The sequence below is a fragment of the Musa acuminata genome, chromosome BXJ1-3 (assembly GCF_036884655.1).
Source record: "Musa acuminata AAA Group cultivar baxijiao chromosome BXJ1-3, Cavendish_Baxijiao_AAA, whole genome shotgun sequence".
NCBI classification, from domain to species: Eukaryota; Viridiplantae; Streptophyta; class Magnoliopsida; order Zingiberales; family Musaceae; genus Musa; species Musa acuminata.
The window spans coordinates 36,675,001-36,690,925 of record NC_088329.1 but is presented as its reverse complement, the minus strand read 5'-3'; the positions used below and the strand labels follow the sequence as shown (position 1 = coordinate 36,690,925).

At 41.8% G+C, this 15,925-nt stretch overlaps 3 protein-coding genes and 1 long non-coding RNA gene across 4 annotated transcripts; 1 reads left to right on the top strand and 3 right to left on the bottom strand.

The window, feature by feature from the left end:
* The first annotated feature begins 65 nt into the window (after positions 1 to 65).
* On the top strand, positions 66 to 927 carry LOC135627121 (uncharacterized). The gene is made up of 3 exons (XR_010492537.1): positions 66 to 204; positions 545 to 640; positions 709 to 927. It is a non-coding gene; the product is annotated as an uncharacterized LOC135627121 (long non-coding RNA).
* A 2,565-nt stretch (positions 928 to 3,492) lies between these two features.
* On the bottom strand, positions 3,493 to 4,561 carry LOC135627093 (zinc-finger homeodomain protein 8-like). The gene has a single exon (XM_065133054.1). The coding sequence runs from the start codon at positions 4,408 to 4,410 to the stop codon at positions 3,613 to 3,615; it is 798 nt and encodes a 265-aa protein (XP_064989126.1). The 5' UTR covers positions 4,411 to 4,561; the 3' UTR covers positions 3,493 to 3,612.
* Positions 4,562 to 5,965: 1,404 nt separating this feature from the next.
* LOC103979400 (uncharacterized) lies at positions 5,966 to 6,967 on the bottom strand. The gene is made up of 3 exons (XM_009395535.3): positions 6,516 to 6,967; positions 6,315 to 6,433; positions 5,966 to 6,244 (listed from the first exon to the last, which is right to left on the bottom strand). Exons 1-3 carry the CDS (start codon positions 6,852 to 6,854, stop codon positions 6,097 to 6,099), a joined length of 606 nt encoding a protein of 201 aa, XP_009393810.3. The 5' UTR covers positions 6,855 to 6,967; the 3' UTR covers positions 5,966 to 6,096.
* Positions 6,968 to 10,155: 3,188 nt separating this feature from the next.
* Positions 10,156 to 10,934, bottom strand: LOC135637553 (uncharacterized). The gene has a single exon (XM_065150132.1). The coding sequence runs from the start codon at positions 10,868 to 10,870 to the stop codon at positions 10,223 to 10,225; it is 648 nt and encodes a 215-aa protein (XP_065006204.1). The 5' UTR covers positions 10,871 to 10,934; the 3' UTR covers positions 10,156 to 10,222.
* Between the last annotated feature and the right edge of the window lie 4,991 nt (positions 10,935 to 15,925).

Below are 15,925 nucleotides of genomic sequence, written 5' to 3'. Positions count from 1 at the left end.
TTGATTGCAGAATTGTAATCAGGCGTAGTGTGACTGTTACTACTGGACGCAGGAAAATATTTGCAATCCTTTCTTATGCTATCGTTTTCTTTGAATTATCATGTGCTGATATAGTTTCTAACGCATCAACTTTTTCTTTGCTGCAGGAATGCGGTGTACTTTGACGTGGTTGCCGTCATTGTTTGCCTCCTCCTGTAGCGGAAGGTGAGGTCTTTCTTCCATGGTCATTCGACAAGCGCATTGAATGTTCATGTTCATGTTCCTGCATGTGGACAATGCAAGCATGAGTGTTGTCTTTATGCACAACTTGGTCGAACACTAATACATAATTTAATTTAATTACTGTAGCTGAAAAGGTGTACTTGAGGAGTTGGTGTCAATCTCACTTCCATGATAGCACTTTATATGATGCGTAGGCACACCATTTAGGTCTAGGCTATGACTTTAGACTCACATGGGTGTCTTAGAAGCAGCAGTGTTTGATCATCCATGGCACATTACTTTAGCATATCTCTGAGACTTGGTATTTTGTGAGCCTGCGCAGGATCAATCTGGTTGGCATTCATGTGAAGAGGACGACAACTGAGAAATCTGCCTCTGGTATCTCCCTGTTACAAGCTTCGGCTCCAAGTAATCTAAGGTAAGAAGTCTCTCTCCAATTGGTAGATGGAATCTGATACCAAGTTGAGCGTTATTAACCGTTCCCAGGGCTGGTATTTCTTCGCTAAGCTTACTGTCTTTCCATCGGTGACTCCATCCAAGCGCTTAAGAAATATTCGTCGTCATGCTACGTGAGGTAGGGAAATTTTTTTTATATAATAAAGAATTAAAAAAATGGACAGATTTCCTAATTTATTGATTTAAAGTGTTAGTTAATTAATAGGATTATAAAATAATATTATTATTTATTGATTCATTTTTAATCTATTCCACTCGCTTTTGCTGAAAAAGAATATTTTCTCTCGACTTTCGACTATATCTCTTTCATCATGTATAGTCAAACTAAACATCGTCATATTTGTGATCTTAGATGTGATTGATTTTTATTATTTCCATTTTCTTTCCATCTCACTTGAGTCACTTTACCTCCATATAGCTTGAGAGGATGGTGCCAACCCTCCTAAAACATGTTGCATTCTGAGCCTCATAGCTAATAAATACACTATGATGGTTCGCTAGATTTCGCAACCACAAATGGAAGGCTCTCTCTATCTCTATTCTCAAAATCCGTCTTCCTTACACGATATAAATTACCTCATCGGTCTGAGGAACATTTGGTGTCTTCTCCTACCTCATCAACTCTCTACCATACACATTATTACTATTTTAGAATGTGATGCTTGTTTCGATCTTAGATATGGCACCGCAGCAACTGGATTCGTCTTCAAATCTCCGTACACTGACATCATGTCTCTACATTTTGCCAAATCTCTTTCACTTCACTGCACCATCTGATTATTATTTATTTGGATGCTCTCAACATCATCAAGTACATCAATCTTCAAGAAGAAAAAGATTCCATGGCAACTAAAGTCCATTATCCTCGACATTCAGCATCGATTTAGGATGCTTAAACGACCAGTATCTCTTATATTCCTATATATCTAAATGTAAATGCCCACTTGTTATTTATTTATTTATTTTTATGGAAAATCCACTTAGTCTCCTGTTTTTGGAGGACAAATTCCCCTCCTCCTTACTCTTTTCATGTACTTCCATTTCCTTATTAATTTATATTTTTCTTTTAAAATTATATGTATTCAAATAAAAAAAATAAACTAAATCGGTTTTGCATCGTCAAAATCTTTCTTTATTTGTGGTCATATCATCAATTAATATTTCATATCATAGTCCTTTTGTAATCTAGACACATTAATGGTTAATTATCATCACAAACAAACAATATTCTCATGACCACCAAATCAAAATCCATTTTTCACTCTGTGCTTAATTTAAAAATTATATAATGCTCGTTCTTCATTTGGTTATATTCTTTTCACACGTTAAACCTAAACAAACAAACACATAAAAAAAAAATCTTCCTTAATAGTTTGACTATCCCATGGAAATCTTTATCATACTATCCATCCATCTTTTATATATATATATATATATATATATATATATATATATATATATATATATATATATATATATATATATATATATATAATCATTTAGTCTCGTATTGATTGAGGAGTATGGGAAATAAGAACTCATAAGTTTACTAGGTCTCCCTTACTCTTAAAGATGTCTTTTAGAGTTTATATGTTCCGAAAAGATCAAACTATGAGAGTATGTTCAAAGCGTCCAAAGCGGATAATTCATTGCAAGCCTACAGGTCATACATATCAGATTCGCAAGGAACCTTAGTTCCTAACAAATGAAGATTTTTTTTATTAGTCGATCTAACAGTCTTCTCACTCAAGACTCATCCTCTTTCTTTCTTTAAGCTTTGCAAGGCACTTGGTGACTGTTGTCGAAGGGCATTGAGAGAATGATGTCCAAAGCTGGGGGTATATTCCATCTTGATAAGAAGAAATAATCCTCACGAGTACCACCTTTTGGCAACACATGCATGTATGCTTAAGAAACTCTCAGAAATATGCTGCATAGCTAATGAAAAGAACCCCTACCGCCCTTTCACCCCATCACCTTGCGTGAATATTTTTACTCAATATTAAAATAAATAAATATTTTAATAAGAGATTAAAACCCTTATATTAATCTCTTATTTAATTATAAATTTTTAATCTGATATTTCAACTCTCCTACCATTATTTCCAACTGGCTTCGCTCGTACCATTACGACAGTCTCTACAGCGATGCCGAGAGCCAATTCTGTCCATGAAATCTAGCGTCGAATCGAGGTAGCGTGGCAGTATGTGATCATCATTATAGCATGTCATGATGGCCTCCCGAAATGATGATGCTCACATGGGCTGACGGTTGACGACAGAAATCCCACTGTTGGCTTCTTGAGCTTCCACCATCCGTTCGACGAAATGTCCAGACATCAGCACGCTCCTCTTGCCACAGAATCACCAAACCACAACTGCCACGCTTGCTTCCACGATCTGTTCGACGAAATGTCCAGACATCAGCACCGACTCACCGACCCGCAAATGCCACGGTTAGCTTCCACGATCTGTTCGTCGGAAATGTCCAGGCATCGGCGCGCTCTTCTCGCCGCAGAATCGTCGAGCGGTGCCTGCTTCTTGATGTTTCGGCTGCATCAGTAGGGAATGCCAGACGATCCAGCAGCAGCGGGTGGACCGGTCCGGGCGGGGGGGCACATATATAAACAAGTGGCAGCAGCCAAAACACACACGCAGCCCCCCCCCCCCCCCCCCCTCCCCACATCATTAGCAAGCAGACAAATAAAAAGGGCTTTCTTTTCCCACCATGCACAGGTCGCCATCTCCCAATCTCCTCGCGCACATTCCCATACCCACTAAAGTAACCCAAGCAAGTGCACATCACGCTCGTAAGTAAAGGAGAGGAGAATTAGGGGCTTATAGTACTAATCTTAAAGCCATCGTACCGTAGAGACATAGCTCGCTAATCTTCTGCTATTATCGCTAGAGACGTACATCATATGAAAGGATCTGATTAGGCGTGGATGGGAGGGGCGGAGGCGGAGGCGGAGGCGGCGTCGCGGGTGGCGGGGTCGGCGGTGGCGGAGTGGGAGGCGGAGGAGGAGGATGAGGAGGAGGAGAGGTGGCTCTTGTTGTTGTGCATCCAGACCTTGAGGACGTGCCGCTTGACGCCGATCTGGAGGCAGAACTCGTCGAGCGCGACGTCGTCTTGCTTCTGGACACGCCACCCCAGCTTCTCCGCGAAGGCCTGCATCTTCTCCTTCTGCTCCGCAGTGAACCTGGTGCGGAACCGCTTGCGGGACCCGGACGCCTCGGCGGCCGCCTCCTCGCGCCGCGGCGGCGTCTCCGACCCCACCCGGCAAGCCCGATCCGGCCCCGCCTCCTGGCACGGCGGCAGAGGCAGCGCCGCGGCCAGCGGCGGGGGCTGCATCGCGTGGTACGGAAGCGGCATCGGGGCCGGGAGGAAGGCCGGGAACTGCGGCGGCGGCGGTTGCTGACCTAATTTGCTGTGATCCCACGCGGCGGCGGCGGAGGCGCCGGGTCCGTAGAGGAGGAGAGGCGGCCGGGGGCCAGCGACGGACAGGCCCTCCCGACGGTGAAAGTTGCGGTGGCAGCCACACGCCGCGCACTTGAGGGCGTCCAGGCTGCCCTCCTCCCCGGCCGGCATGAACTCGCCGCACCCGTCGTAGGCCTGTCCCCCCATCGCCGCCGCATGGTTGCGGAGGCACTCCCGGTACCTCGCGCCGCCGCCGCCCGCTCCCTCCGCTTCCTCCTCCCTCCCCCCTGTGTAGGGTACCACGCTTAAGTCCATCACCTGTCGCTTTCTTGTTAAGCGGAAGACAACCCCAAAGCAAGGGTTTTCGCCGCACTCCCCGACGCCGAAATTAACCTTTTATAATGGTGGAAACAGGCCTTCCAGCTTCGAATTTTCCACGCCAATCGGGATCCGATGGCTTAATCCCCTCGCTCAAACCTCCCCCACCAACTGTTCGGCAATAGTCCCCTCACTATTTACCCTTTCATCGCGGGGTAAAACCCCCTGCTTGATCTTCATCGGCCGCTGCAGCGCGCGACGAGGGGATGATGCGTCTTAAAGACCACCCACCGATGGGATCACCTGCCACGGGACACGTGGATGAAGCTGGTCGGCCGCCGCGTGCCCGAAGGGCAGACCCCCCCCGGCGGGTGCGAGGGGATGCTAGTACGTGTCATTCTCTGATTCGAAGAGGAGCTTCTCTTCTCGGGAGGCCGGACCCACCACGTGGGAGAGTGTCAGCTGCGCGGGGTGGGCTACGCACCGTCCGACGGACCTATCCAACGGCCGGGCACGCGGCAGTCTGAGCTTCGCGGGTCCCACTGGGTTCCGCCTGACGCGGGCCAATGATCGGGCGATTCGGGGCCCACCGTTTCGTCCTCTGTCCTCACCCCGATGCCCATGCCGCTTTGCGGTGTCGCGGTGGGGCAAGTGGGCGCAGGATAACGCCGAAGCGCACGCGGCTTATGATTCGCCGCGGTAGTGGGCCCCATCACGTTGACGTCAGTCCCGGGCGGGGTCGATCGAGCGCACCCCCGACCCAGACGCGTTTTATCTAGATTTATTACCGCGGTCACGTCGGCTCATCCTCACGGGTAAACGCGGCCGGATTACGCGATCGGGACCGACGGTGAAAGGACCGGAGACGACGGGACCCACGCGGAGCCATCAATCGCATGGGCGAAAACAATGCCATGCCCTTTCGCGTGCGCCTTTATTCCGTTGGGTTTGTTTGTTTCCTTTGGACGGGCGCGGAGTCGAGCATTGACCCAGCCGTAGTGAGGTTCGCCTGCGTGCGCAAGAGTCCAATCTTGGGTTCGACTCCCTGATTGCAGCTGATTTGACCCGATGTCTCGATTCCGTGGTTGGAACGGTCCGGCGGATATGAGCCGATTCGACACCCAAGGTTGTTGTATGGTAATTAATGCTTCTCCTTTTCGATACGAATGCGATTAGTGCATCAAAAGCAGAGCACATGAACCGTCTATTTTAATATAAGTTCGATTAATAAATATTATAAATCCGATTTAAATAGACCTCGGTCGTTGACCTCCCGGTGCTGCAGCTGCGATGGAGGTCAAACCATTGACGATGTCCGAAAAAGACACAAGAGTGTGGGTATCTTTTTCCAGCCACATGACAGGTCGGAGTCGTGGTGGGCCAGGATGGGAGTGGTCGGTGGAGCGATGAATGGGTCAGGCCGAGAAGGGTGGTCATGTCATGGCCCGAAAGAACAGGGTTCGTCAACTGCGGGTGCGACCGAAAGCAAATGATCGATCGCATCGCATATAGTGGCCAGCTATCGAAGCTTATCTTGAAGAGCCAACTGAGGTTGACTCGGTTTGACCCAACCATGATGAGAGATTAAGCTACTCCGAAGCTAAACATGGAACACACATCACTGGGATCGATGACATCAGATCCAACACAGCAGGAAGTACTCAATGTTGCTGCACTGCTGGACTAAGCCAGAAGCCAGAAGTTCTTCTGCCATCGGGTGCTGACGAGGTACCCACCGACGCCATGGCTCTGCTTCCTCACCGCCATCGTCTGGCACTCGGCCCTGTCGATGCACTGCTCCACGAACTCCTCGTGGCTGCTCGTCATCATGCTGCAGTTGGAGGGGTGAGCAGAGTCAGACAAAGAGGTAATGGTCTCGACCGAAGAGCTCATGGAGTTACCAGCAGAGCGGAGATGGCTTGCTTTGATTTAGCACCAGAACAGAGACGTCGAGCTTCTTGACCTGGCCGAGAACCGTGGCCAGCTTGGGTCCTTGGATCACCAACACCTCCACTCTCACCTGAACACAGGCATGTATGGAAACCAGATAAAGCTACCGCGAGATGATGAAGAAGAACATGAAGGGGAGGGGAGGAGATTGCCTGGGGACGAATGGCCTTGCAGATCGACCCGAGGGAGTCGATGAGGCGGGATGTCTCCTCCTCCCGGTGAGCAGAGCCGGAGCAGTGGGGAGGGAGGACGTGGAGGAGGGTGACGAGGTCCCCCTTGTTCGCCACATGGGTCAAGGCCCACACCATGGCCTGCTCGGCGCGAGCAGTGCCGTCTATCAGCACCATCACCCTCTTCTTCTTGCTGCTGCACTCGCCACCTCTCTCCCAGCTCATCCTTCTCTTCTTCTTCTTCTTCTTCTTCTTCGCTCTTCCACCAATGGTGATGATGAGTGAATGGCTTGAAGTATATATCGCCTTCTCTTCGGTCATCAATATTCCCTTCACTCGGTTTCACGGCGAGCTGGAAAAGATTCTCTGGCATCATCAACTCCGTACGGCGTACTATGGCAGGAGCAAAGAGTCGGCAGCTGGGGGAGTAGGAAGGACACAGGCCTATCTCCTTCAAATCCATTAATTGATGACAGCTTAGACACACTTAACAGATAGCAGCAGAAGACAGATCTGTCACGAGATGGAAACAGTAAGTTCAGCAACAGGGTGAGTTAGAAGCTCACGTAGTCCGGTGCACCGACCCCAACCCCACACTGTACTCGTTGACCATGATCAGCTCTCCGAATGAGTGAAAGAAGAGCAAGCAATGTTACACCCGCAGCTTCCTGCACAAGGACAGTGAACACTGATCGAAGCATGCTGGGTTTGCCGTACTCTTCTCTGTGACATGCCAGCATGAGCTCAGGCTATGCGCAGGGCCAACAGTGGAAGAAGATGGAGAGGATAGGGTCGTCATTGAGCCAAGAGAAGGCTTTCGAGAGGCTCTTTCATGTCCTTGTGTCAGTCTGGCCGCATTCAAGTGTGTTGGGAATTGTGGAGGAGGAAAACAAGTTGATCAGTGCAGAATATTCTTTGGTGTTGCAGCATCACACGGATACGCAATGGGTCGTACAAAACCTTGGCAGGGCCATGTGAGAGGGAATGATTCCTACAGTTAACTATTGTTCCGTAGGATGACTCCTTGGGGTTGGATACATTCTTGATCAGAGCTTGGAATGAATTCTTAGTGAGATGAGAGAAGGGATTGAGAGATGCTCGCCTCTTTGACATTTCTCTCACTAAACTCTTCGTTGTTAACGCATTATATGGAGGATTAAAAATGAAACCACTTTGGGTCTTCAATGGTTTGAGAAACCAACTAATAAATCATTTTTATTAATAAAAATATATAATACTATTATCTTGAGAGTTAATTATAGGGTCCAAAATGAACCAACCTAAATCGGATCGAATCGATTCAAAATAGGCTCGATCTAAATGGACTCAATAATGGTTCGATTTTGAAGACTATAAATAGTTTGAATTCAAGAGTATACTTTTAATCGATTTAAATCGATCAAACCAATCTAAACTTCTAATTTTATAAATGATATGAGCTTAATTTCATAAATCTTATTGTGTCGTCTAATTTTCAGTTCAATTGAATTGAACAAATTCAATTCAAGAATTATTTTTAAAAACTTAATTAAAATTATAAATCAATTAAATTGTTATCTGAATTAGACTAACTAATTTTAAATCAATTCAATTAAATAAATTAAAATTAGTTTCTATTTACTTAATTAATTATTTTATTTTAATTAAACTAAATTAAAAAATCGATTCGATCCTTAATGGTTTGATTCAAACCTATTTGAATAACACTACAATTAATCATGTTCACAAAATAAACCTTAATTGAAAATTAACTAAACTTTCTAATAGAAAATTCAGATTTATCTCCATTACCCACTTTACATACATGTAGAGAGAGGATCAGAGACTAAAATTTATAGTTATATATATATATATATATATATAGTTAATTTCACATCCTTAATCATTTTGTTAGTATTTTCATTAACAATAAGATTTAAGACATTTATGAAATTATCATTAAATATGAAATGAAAAATTAAAGATTGTGGGTCATATTAATTCTACCATTTGAATTCCAAATAGAATTGGAATTATAATTATAACTAAAATCAAAATATTAATGAATAAGATTGCAACGGGCCTTAAAAGTCAAGGTTTTGGATCGAGGGTAGACTCCCACGCGACTCGACCACAAATATGTGGAGAGATTGCTTTAGCCCACATCGTTCTTTCTTGAGCCCAATCTATGGAGGGAAGTCAATACAAGTATGAGGAAGATAAATCTGTGAAAATGGTTTCCTTCCCTTCGTTAAATCTTAATAGATCTTTTTCTCATCTTAACAGCGAAAACATCCATCTTAATAAATTCGTTCCGAATCTAAGCTCAAATCTTATCTTTGTTGTTTATCATTTACACCAAAAAAAAATCAAAAGTCACCGAAACTATTTTATGACATTGCATTTGCATCAGGAATTGGACAATGTTTTCTACATATAATAAATAGGGAGGGAGAAGTAAGAGGAAGGCAGACGAAAGGATGGTGAACGAGAAGAGAAATGAGTGCATCTTCTTCTTCTGCACTTGGCCATGGATCATGCCACGGAGGGTTTCTACTGGTGAAGACAGCATCTCCTAAGCTGGTTTGAGATAGACCTAAACTATGTATCGATGCACATCGGAGTTCATCTCATCTCATAATATAATATGATGCATCCATAGATGTACCAACTCAGGGTGCTGCCTTCCACCTCATGAGATCTTATCGCCAGCACACAAGTGTTTCCTCTCTTTCTCTCTCTCTCTCTCCCTCTGATGCTTTCTCCAGTTGTGAGGTGATAGATAATGGTCCATATGGATTCAACAACGTACAGAATGAAATTTACGAGTACTCTACTCACAAAAATACAACTCGTCACTGACAGGAATGTAAATCCACATCGTCAAAGAGCGCAAGAGATCCAAGTATTGGTGGAACGAAATGGTCAACCCACGAAACGAGAACGACTAAGAGAAGCAAGCATATAATATAAGCCTTGGGAGCTACAGATCGGCTGCATGCAGCGACGGTGAGTGGGCCAAACTAATAATTGCAACACGATGAATCCTTTAACATGGGATTCGGTATCATATCGTCTTCCTCAAGCAACCGACAGCGAAATCTACATCGATCGAGGGCTGATCTCGATAAAAAGTCAACACTGTTCTCATCAGCGATTGACAGTCCCGTCTCGTTGCCGTCGTCGTCACTGTTCACGCTGCATCCGGCGATGGCGAAAGGTCGAGATGGACACTCGACGAATCGGATCGGATCCTCGCCGGAACCCGCCACCGACGGAAACCAGATGGCCACAAAGATTCGATCCGACACTGGGAAGGGCGCGACCGGACTCGTGAAAGATTCACACGGGCGCAAGCGTCTAGCGAAAGGTCAACGCCCACAGTCGAGTCAACAAGGTCGTTCCCCCACTCCACTCTGTAAGCATGACACGAGTTCCGAGGGACGAAAGGAAGGAGGATGTGGAGCTCGCCACAGTGGTGTGTCTCGGAACAGCTAAAAGGAGTTACCGTAAGTCAACCATGCCATTGCGAAGGCAGCGGTAGATCTCGTGCACTCACTCTAACACGGTCCTACTAATAAATAATTAGATGCTGCTTATTAATGGTCAATATTAGTGCATATAAAGCCATTCCGATTTGACAGTTTGGATAGACGACAAGCAGGGCAACTAAATTAATACACACGACAAATAACAGTATTATTCGGCGTCTAATTTGGGACGTGTTTGTATGCCAATCTCGAACCGGCGATGGTGGTTGAACCGGGCCGGCGGGCGAGCGAACCGAAGGAGCGAGCCCGGGGGAGACGCACCGTCGCCTCCACGACGGAGCACGTGGCCTTGCAGGAGCCGTACAAGTCGAAGAGCCGGAAGCGGTCGGTCATGGACGCCACCCTCCGCGGGGCGTCGGTGGCCCCCCAGAGCTCCTCCATCTCGTCGCCGACGTCGGGAAGGCCCTTGGCGCACAGGGCGAGGGCGGCCGCGAACGGGTCGGGGGAGGCGGGGGCCCGCGGCGAGGGGCGCTTCTTGCGCGGGGTGGAGAGGTCGGACTGGGACCGGGCCGGGGGAGGGAGTGGGAGGAGAAGGTGGGCGTCGGTGTCGGCGGCGGCGGGGGGGAGTGGGGGCGCTTTGGGGATGCCCGGGCGCTGCTCCCAGGAGAATGGGACGGAGGAGGAGCGGGGGGAGGGGGATGCGGAGGGGGAGGTGGCGGCGGAAGAGGAGGACAGGGAGGAAGCGGAGCCGGAGAGGGAACTGGTCCTGGTCCTGGTCCTGGTCCGGGTCCGGACACGGTGGCGTGTGGCACGGGGCTCCGCCGGGGATCTGGCGAGGATGTTGGAAGATGGCGGCGTCTCCTCCATCGGCTGACAAGAGAAGAGATGCGCTTGGGACGGGGAAGTGTTATTTTTACTCCCTCTTTGGCGTTCGTGTCATGAAGTGGGAAGGAAGGGATGGTATTCTTAAGGAAGGTTATATGCTGAACGTGGACCGGCAAATAGCATACGATTGACTGCTTGGAGGGTGCATCGCGGCCGTCGGGATGATGATAGTGAGCGAATCTTGAAGCGAAGAGGAGAGTGCCGCGCATGAGAAGCGTGGGTAAATGGTTGTTATCGGGAAGGGTTGGTAATGACGATGAAATGACGACGGTGGAGACAGGCAGTATGTCATTTTCAATTTTCTTTTACGTGGGAGATGAGTCAGATGACTTTTGTATAGGCTATACAATACCATTATGCTTTATTTACATCTTTCCTTTAATCGAGTTTAAAATAATATCCTAAATCATTTCTCGGAAAGCTTAATGTCATGATTGAAATCAAGTATAATAAATATAATATAAAATATATTTATTTTTTTGAATATGATAATCAATAGAATAACTTGAAACTCACAAACTAACGTATTATTTTCAAGACCATTGTAAGATATCTACTTATCATATAATTTTTAAACGATCATATATACTTATATGTAGATGAAAATAGAAAATATAAAAAAATAATTACGAGTCGCTTTTTAAATCATCTCCTATCTCCTAAGAAATTACATTATAATTATTTTTTTTAATGATCAATAATAATTTAATTAAAATCTCAGTATATCTTAACCAAATAATTTTTATAATGTAAAATATAACATATTTCATCCACCTATCTTGAAATAGAGTATTTCTACCAACAAAAATTAGTACACTGAGATTCAGATTTGAAACTTTAGATAATTAATCAAATTTGGGTTTAAATGAAATTATCAATATTCGATTTATTGTCATATATATATATACATATATATATATATATACATATATATGTATATATATACATATATATGTATATATATACATATATACATATATACATATATATATATATATATATATATACATATATATATATATATATATATATATATATATATATATATACATATATATATACATATATATATATGTATGTATATATATATATATATATGTATATATATATATGTATATATATATATGTTAGGATTGAGTCGGTACTAAGAGAGGGGGGTAAATTAGTGCAGCGGATAAAAATATTAGTTTTGAAAATCTCAAGGCAGTTTGCAATTAAAATGAAAAGCTTAAAGTAAATACAAACCATATTTTTATAGTGGTTCGATCGTCCTACATCCACTCTCGATTCTTTTTCCGTCGAGGCCATCGACATCCACTAATGATCTTTCTTCAATAGGCGAATACCAACTACCTTCTTGCAACTCTATTCTTCTTTTAATAGGCTCAGGAGAGAACATTTACACCCTTACTATCTCTTCTCTAAAACTTTACTAATACTTAGAGTTTGAAAAGAGTTCTCATAAGATTATAGTAGCGTTTTCTTTCTTTTTTCAATTCTTGTATTTTTTAACCAGGATGAGAGGGGTATTTATAGGCCTCAAGTGGATTCAAACTTAGAGCCTCAAAGTGTCTCATCCCCAATTTTCAGGGTACTAGCGATACCACCGCTTGGGAGACTATGTTTGGGCGATACCACCGCTTGACACCCTGCCACTGGGTGGTACCACCGCTTGACACTGTCTCGGAGACTGTGCTATTGATGGTTCCACATGTTTGGTCATTGTTTAGGCTTTTCACTTGACCCAACACAATCCAAACTTGGGCTCAATTGGCCCCTAATTGAGTTAACCAAATTACATTCTAAACTGACTCAATTAGACTCTAAACTAACTCGATCTAGACATAATCAATTACAAGCAAATCCTTTGTTATCTGACATGTCATTGGTTATTCTAACGCTTCGTCCGATCCTTCGGCGCATCGTCCTCTCCTTCGATGTATTGCCCAATCAGCTTGTTGTCTTCTTGCAACATCCGATCTCCTTGGCGCAATGTCCGATCTTCTTAACCCGATGCCTAAACTCACAGACCGAAACCTTCTACCGACACATCAACCGATCCTCCGGCTCGACGTCTAATCTTCTGACATGTTTGCTCTGACTCAACATCTGATTCCTTTTGCTTTAATCAATTCATCTTTTCTGATTAAAGCTAGTCCTGCATCACTTAAATGCATATTAAATAACAAACACATCAATTGATTTCATCATCAAAATCCTTGATTCAACAATCTCCTTCTTTTTTATTATAACAACCAATTGATGACGGAGTTAACCTTAACTCCTTCTATCAATATGTCATATTGATAGAACTTTGAATTCAAATTGAATTCAAGTCAAAGCAAATTTAATCATGAATATTTGTAACACATTATATACATATTATTGCATTGCATATATCATTATCGTAAGTTTTATATGCATCATCATAAATATTTTAAATCATTATGGTATCAAAATATCAAAATATATTACATCCTATCATGTATGATTCTCATATCATCATACATTCTCGCCTTTTGTCATCAACAAAAAAGAGAAGTGCAACTATCAAATTTTAAAGATATTAAAGCTTAGCTATTTAGTAAATTTTTTATTACTTTAAAATATTCAAGCTAGTGAGTTTCTTTATTCTCTTTTGAGAAGAAGAAGATAGCTTGTTTTTGCATTTTCTTGAAGCATGCAATCTAGAAAGTTTTTCTTCCTTTTGCAATTTACAAGTTTCCAAATTTTGCATCTTGAGATAGCAATTTTTGTAATGTATAAGATAGTATGTTTTCTTGAAATGTATAACTTAGCAAATATTGTTTCTCTTGAGATTTGCAAGATAACACTTATTGCTTCTTTTTTTAATGAGCAAGCTAGCAAGTATTTCTCCCCCTTTATCATTGGCAAAAAGAGTGGACTAACAATACAATAGTACAATTCATTTTCCTGTACATTAATTTTTAAATCATCACATAAAGGATAACAAGAAAAGTTTAGTGATGAGATATACTTGCACAGTAAAAATCATATCATGAAAGATAAGATCATATGAATACCAAAAGATATGATCCATTTTGATAAATATTTTTTTTAATAAAATAAAGAAATCATTCGAGAATAAAAAATGAGGAATCTTGATTCATATAAAGAAACTATCAAATTTTGATTCCAAGAATTCAAGATCGATCATTATATAGATTGAACTCATTCAAATTGTCAAATCATCAAAAATACTTTCAAAAGATTCTAAATGACTTACATAGATTTATCATTTTCTTGTCGAAAAAAAAAAAGATAAGATAAAGATAGAGAACTTTTCAAAATGCATTCCCTTTTTAGTTGTTTCAATTTATATGATTAATTCATACAAGCATGCCCAAGTTTTTTATATCAAATAAAAATATGTATCAATGTTTAACACCGAAAAAGAACTTTCATTACGACAAAGATTACAAAAATCATCATGCATAATTTTAAAATATAAACTTATTAAGCATGATTTCAAATCACTATGCATCGTTAAATCATCAAGACCCACATTATTTTTTCTTAAAAATATACATAGGATTTATCTTAAGCATTAGATTTAAGTTTAATATTTTGTTCCTTTATTATAAAACATACAATTTTCATGATCATTTTCAAAAGTACTAGAAGGATAAGCATGATTCTAATTTTTTTAACAATTTACATATAATTTTTCTAAACTAATTTAAGAACAACTTATGAAATACATCAAGTAATTTCAAAATAAAGCAAAAGTGTTTTGGTTACCTTATCGTCGAAAGTTGTTAAGGCATAATTTGTCACCTTGTCTTTGTTGGTTTGTCCTTCATCTTCAGATGAACTTGATTCGTCCCAAGCCACATTGAGTATTTACTTCTTCTTTTTAGGTTCATTTTTTGTCTTTGATTCTTATTTAAAATTTTTTTTAAGCTTTATTACAAGGAGTTCAAGGTGGTCATCATCATCACTTGAGTCATCACTCAAGTGGTATTCTCTTGTTCAAAATGCTAAATCTTTCCTATTCTTTGGAAGGTAGTTCTCATGTTTAATACAAATCATTTCGTAAGTCATCAAAGACCATATAAGTTCTTTAATCAGAAAATGGTTTAAGTAATTTGATTCTTGTATTATCGTTACTTTTGAATCCCAATTTTTAGAAAAAGATCGTAAAACTTTATTAATAAGTTCAAGATTCGAAAAACTTTTACCAAATACTTTTAAACCATTAACGACATCCATAAAACGGGTGTATATGTCTCGAATGGTTTCGCTTGGTTTCATACGAAATAATTCAAAATTATGTATCAAAAGATTTATCTTAGAATTTTTTACTCTACTATTACATTCGTGTGTAGTTTCAAGAGTGTGTCAAATATCGAATGCAGTTTCACAAATAGAAATATGATTAAATTTATTTTTGTCTAAGACACAAAATAGAGCATTTATAGCTCTAGCATTCAAGGAAAAAGTTTTATTCTCTAAATCATTTCATTCATTCATTTGATTAGAAGACTTTTAAAAATCATTTTCAATGATATTTCATATATTAAAATATAAAAAAATTAAGAAAACTTTCTTTTGAATTTTCTAATATGTATAGTCTGTCCCATTGAACATGGGAGGATGAATGATAGAGTGACCCTCTTGAAAGCCGAAAAGAGTTATTTCTCTTGGTTGTTAAACTAAACAAGAAAAAATGTGGCTCTAATACCAGCTGTTAGGATCGAGTTGGCACTAAGAGGGAGGGTAAATTAGTGCAATAGATAAAAACATCAGTTTTGAAAATCTCATTCGATAAAATCATTTCGACAAAGTAAGTTTAACTTGAAAGCATACGGAAAAGTATAGCAAGTAAGACAGTTTGCAATTAAAATGAAAAGCTTAAAGTAAATTTAAACCATATTTTTATAGTGGTTCGGTCATCGTGACCTAGATCCACTATCGATTCCTCTTCCGTCGAGACCACCGACATCTAGAGAACCTTTACACCCCTACCACCTTCTCTCTTAAACTTTACCAACACTTAAAAGTTTGAGAGGAGTT

Bases quoted from the DNA above. Each gene is read 5' to 3' on its own strand.
- LOC135627093 (XM_065133054.1), bottom strand. From the start codon at position 4,410: ATGGACTTAAGCGTGGTACCCTACACAGGGGGGAGGGAGGAGGAAGCG.
- LOC103979400 (XM_009395535.3), bottom strand. From the start codon at position 6,854: ATGACCGAAGAGAAGGCGATATATACTTCAAGCCATTCACTCATCATC. The intron at 6,434-6,515 runs GCAATCTCCTCC...GCCTGTGTTCAG, and splicing joins GCAAGGCCATTCGTCCCCAG to GTGAGAGTGGAGGTGTTGGT. The intron at 6,245-6,314 runs GTAACTCCATGA...CTCCAACTGCAG, and splicing joins AAGCCATCTCCGCTCTGCTG to CATGATGACGAGCAGCCACG.
- LOC135637553 (XM_065150132.1), bottom strand. From the start codon at position 10,870: ATGGAGGAGACGCCGCCATCTTCCAACATCCTCGCCAGATCCCCGGCG.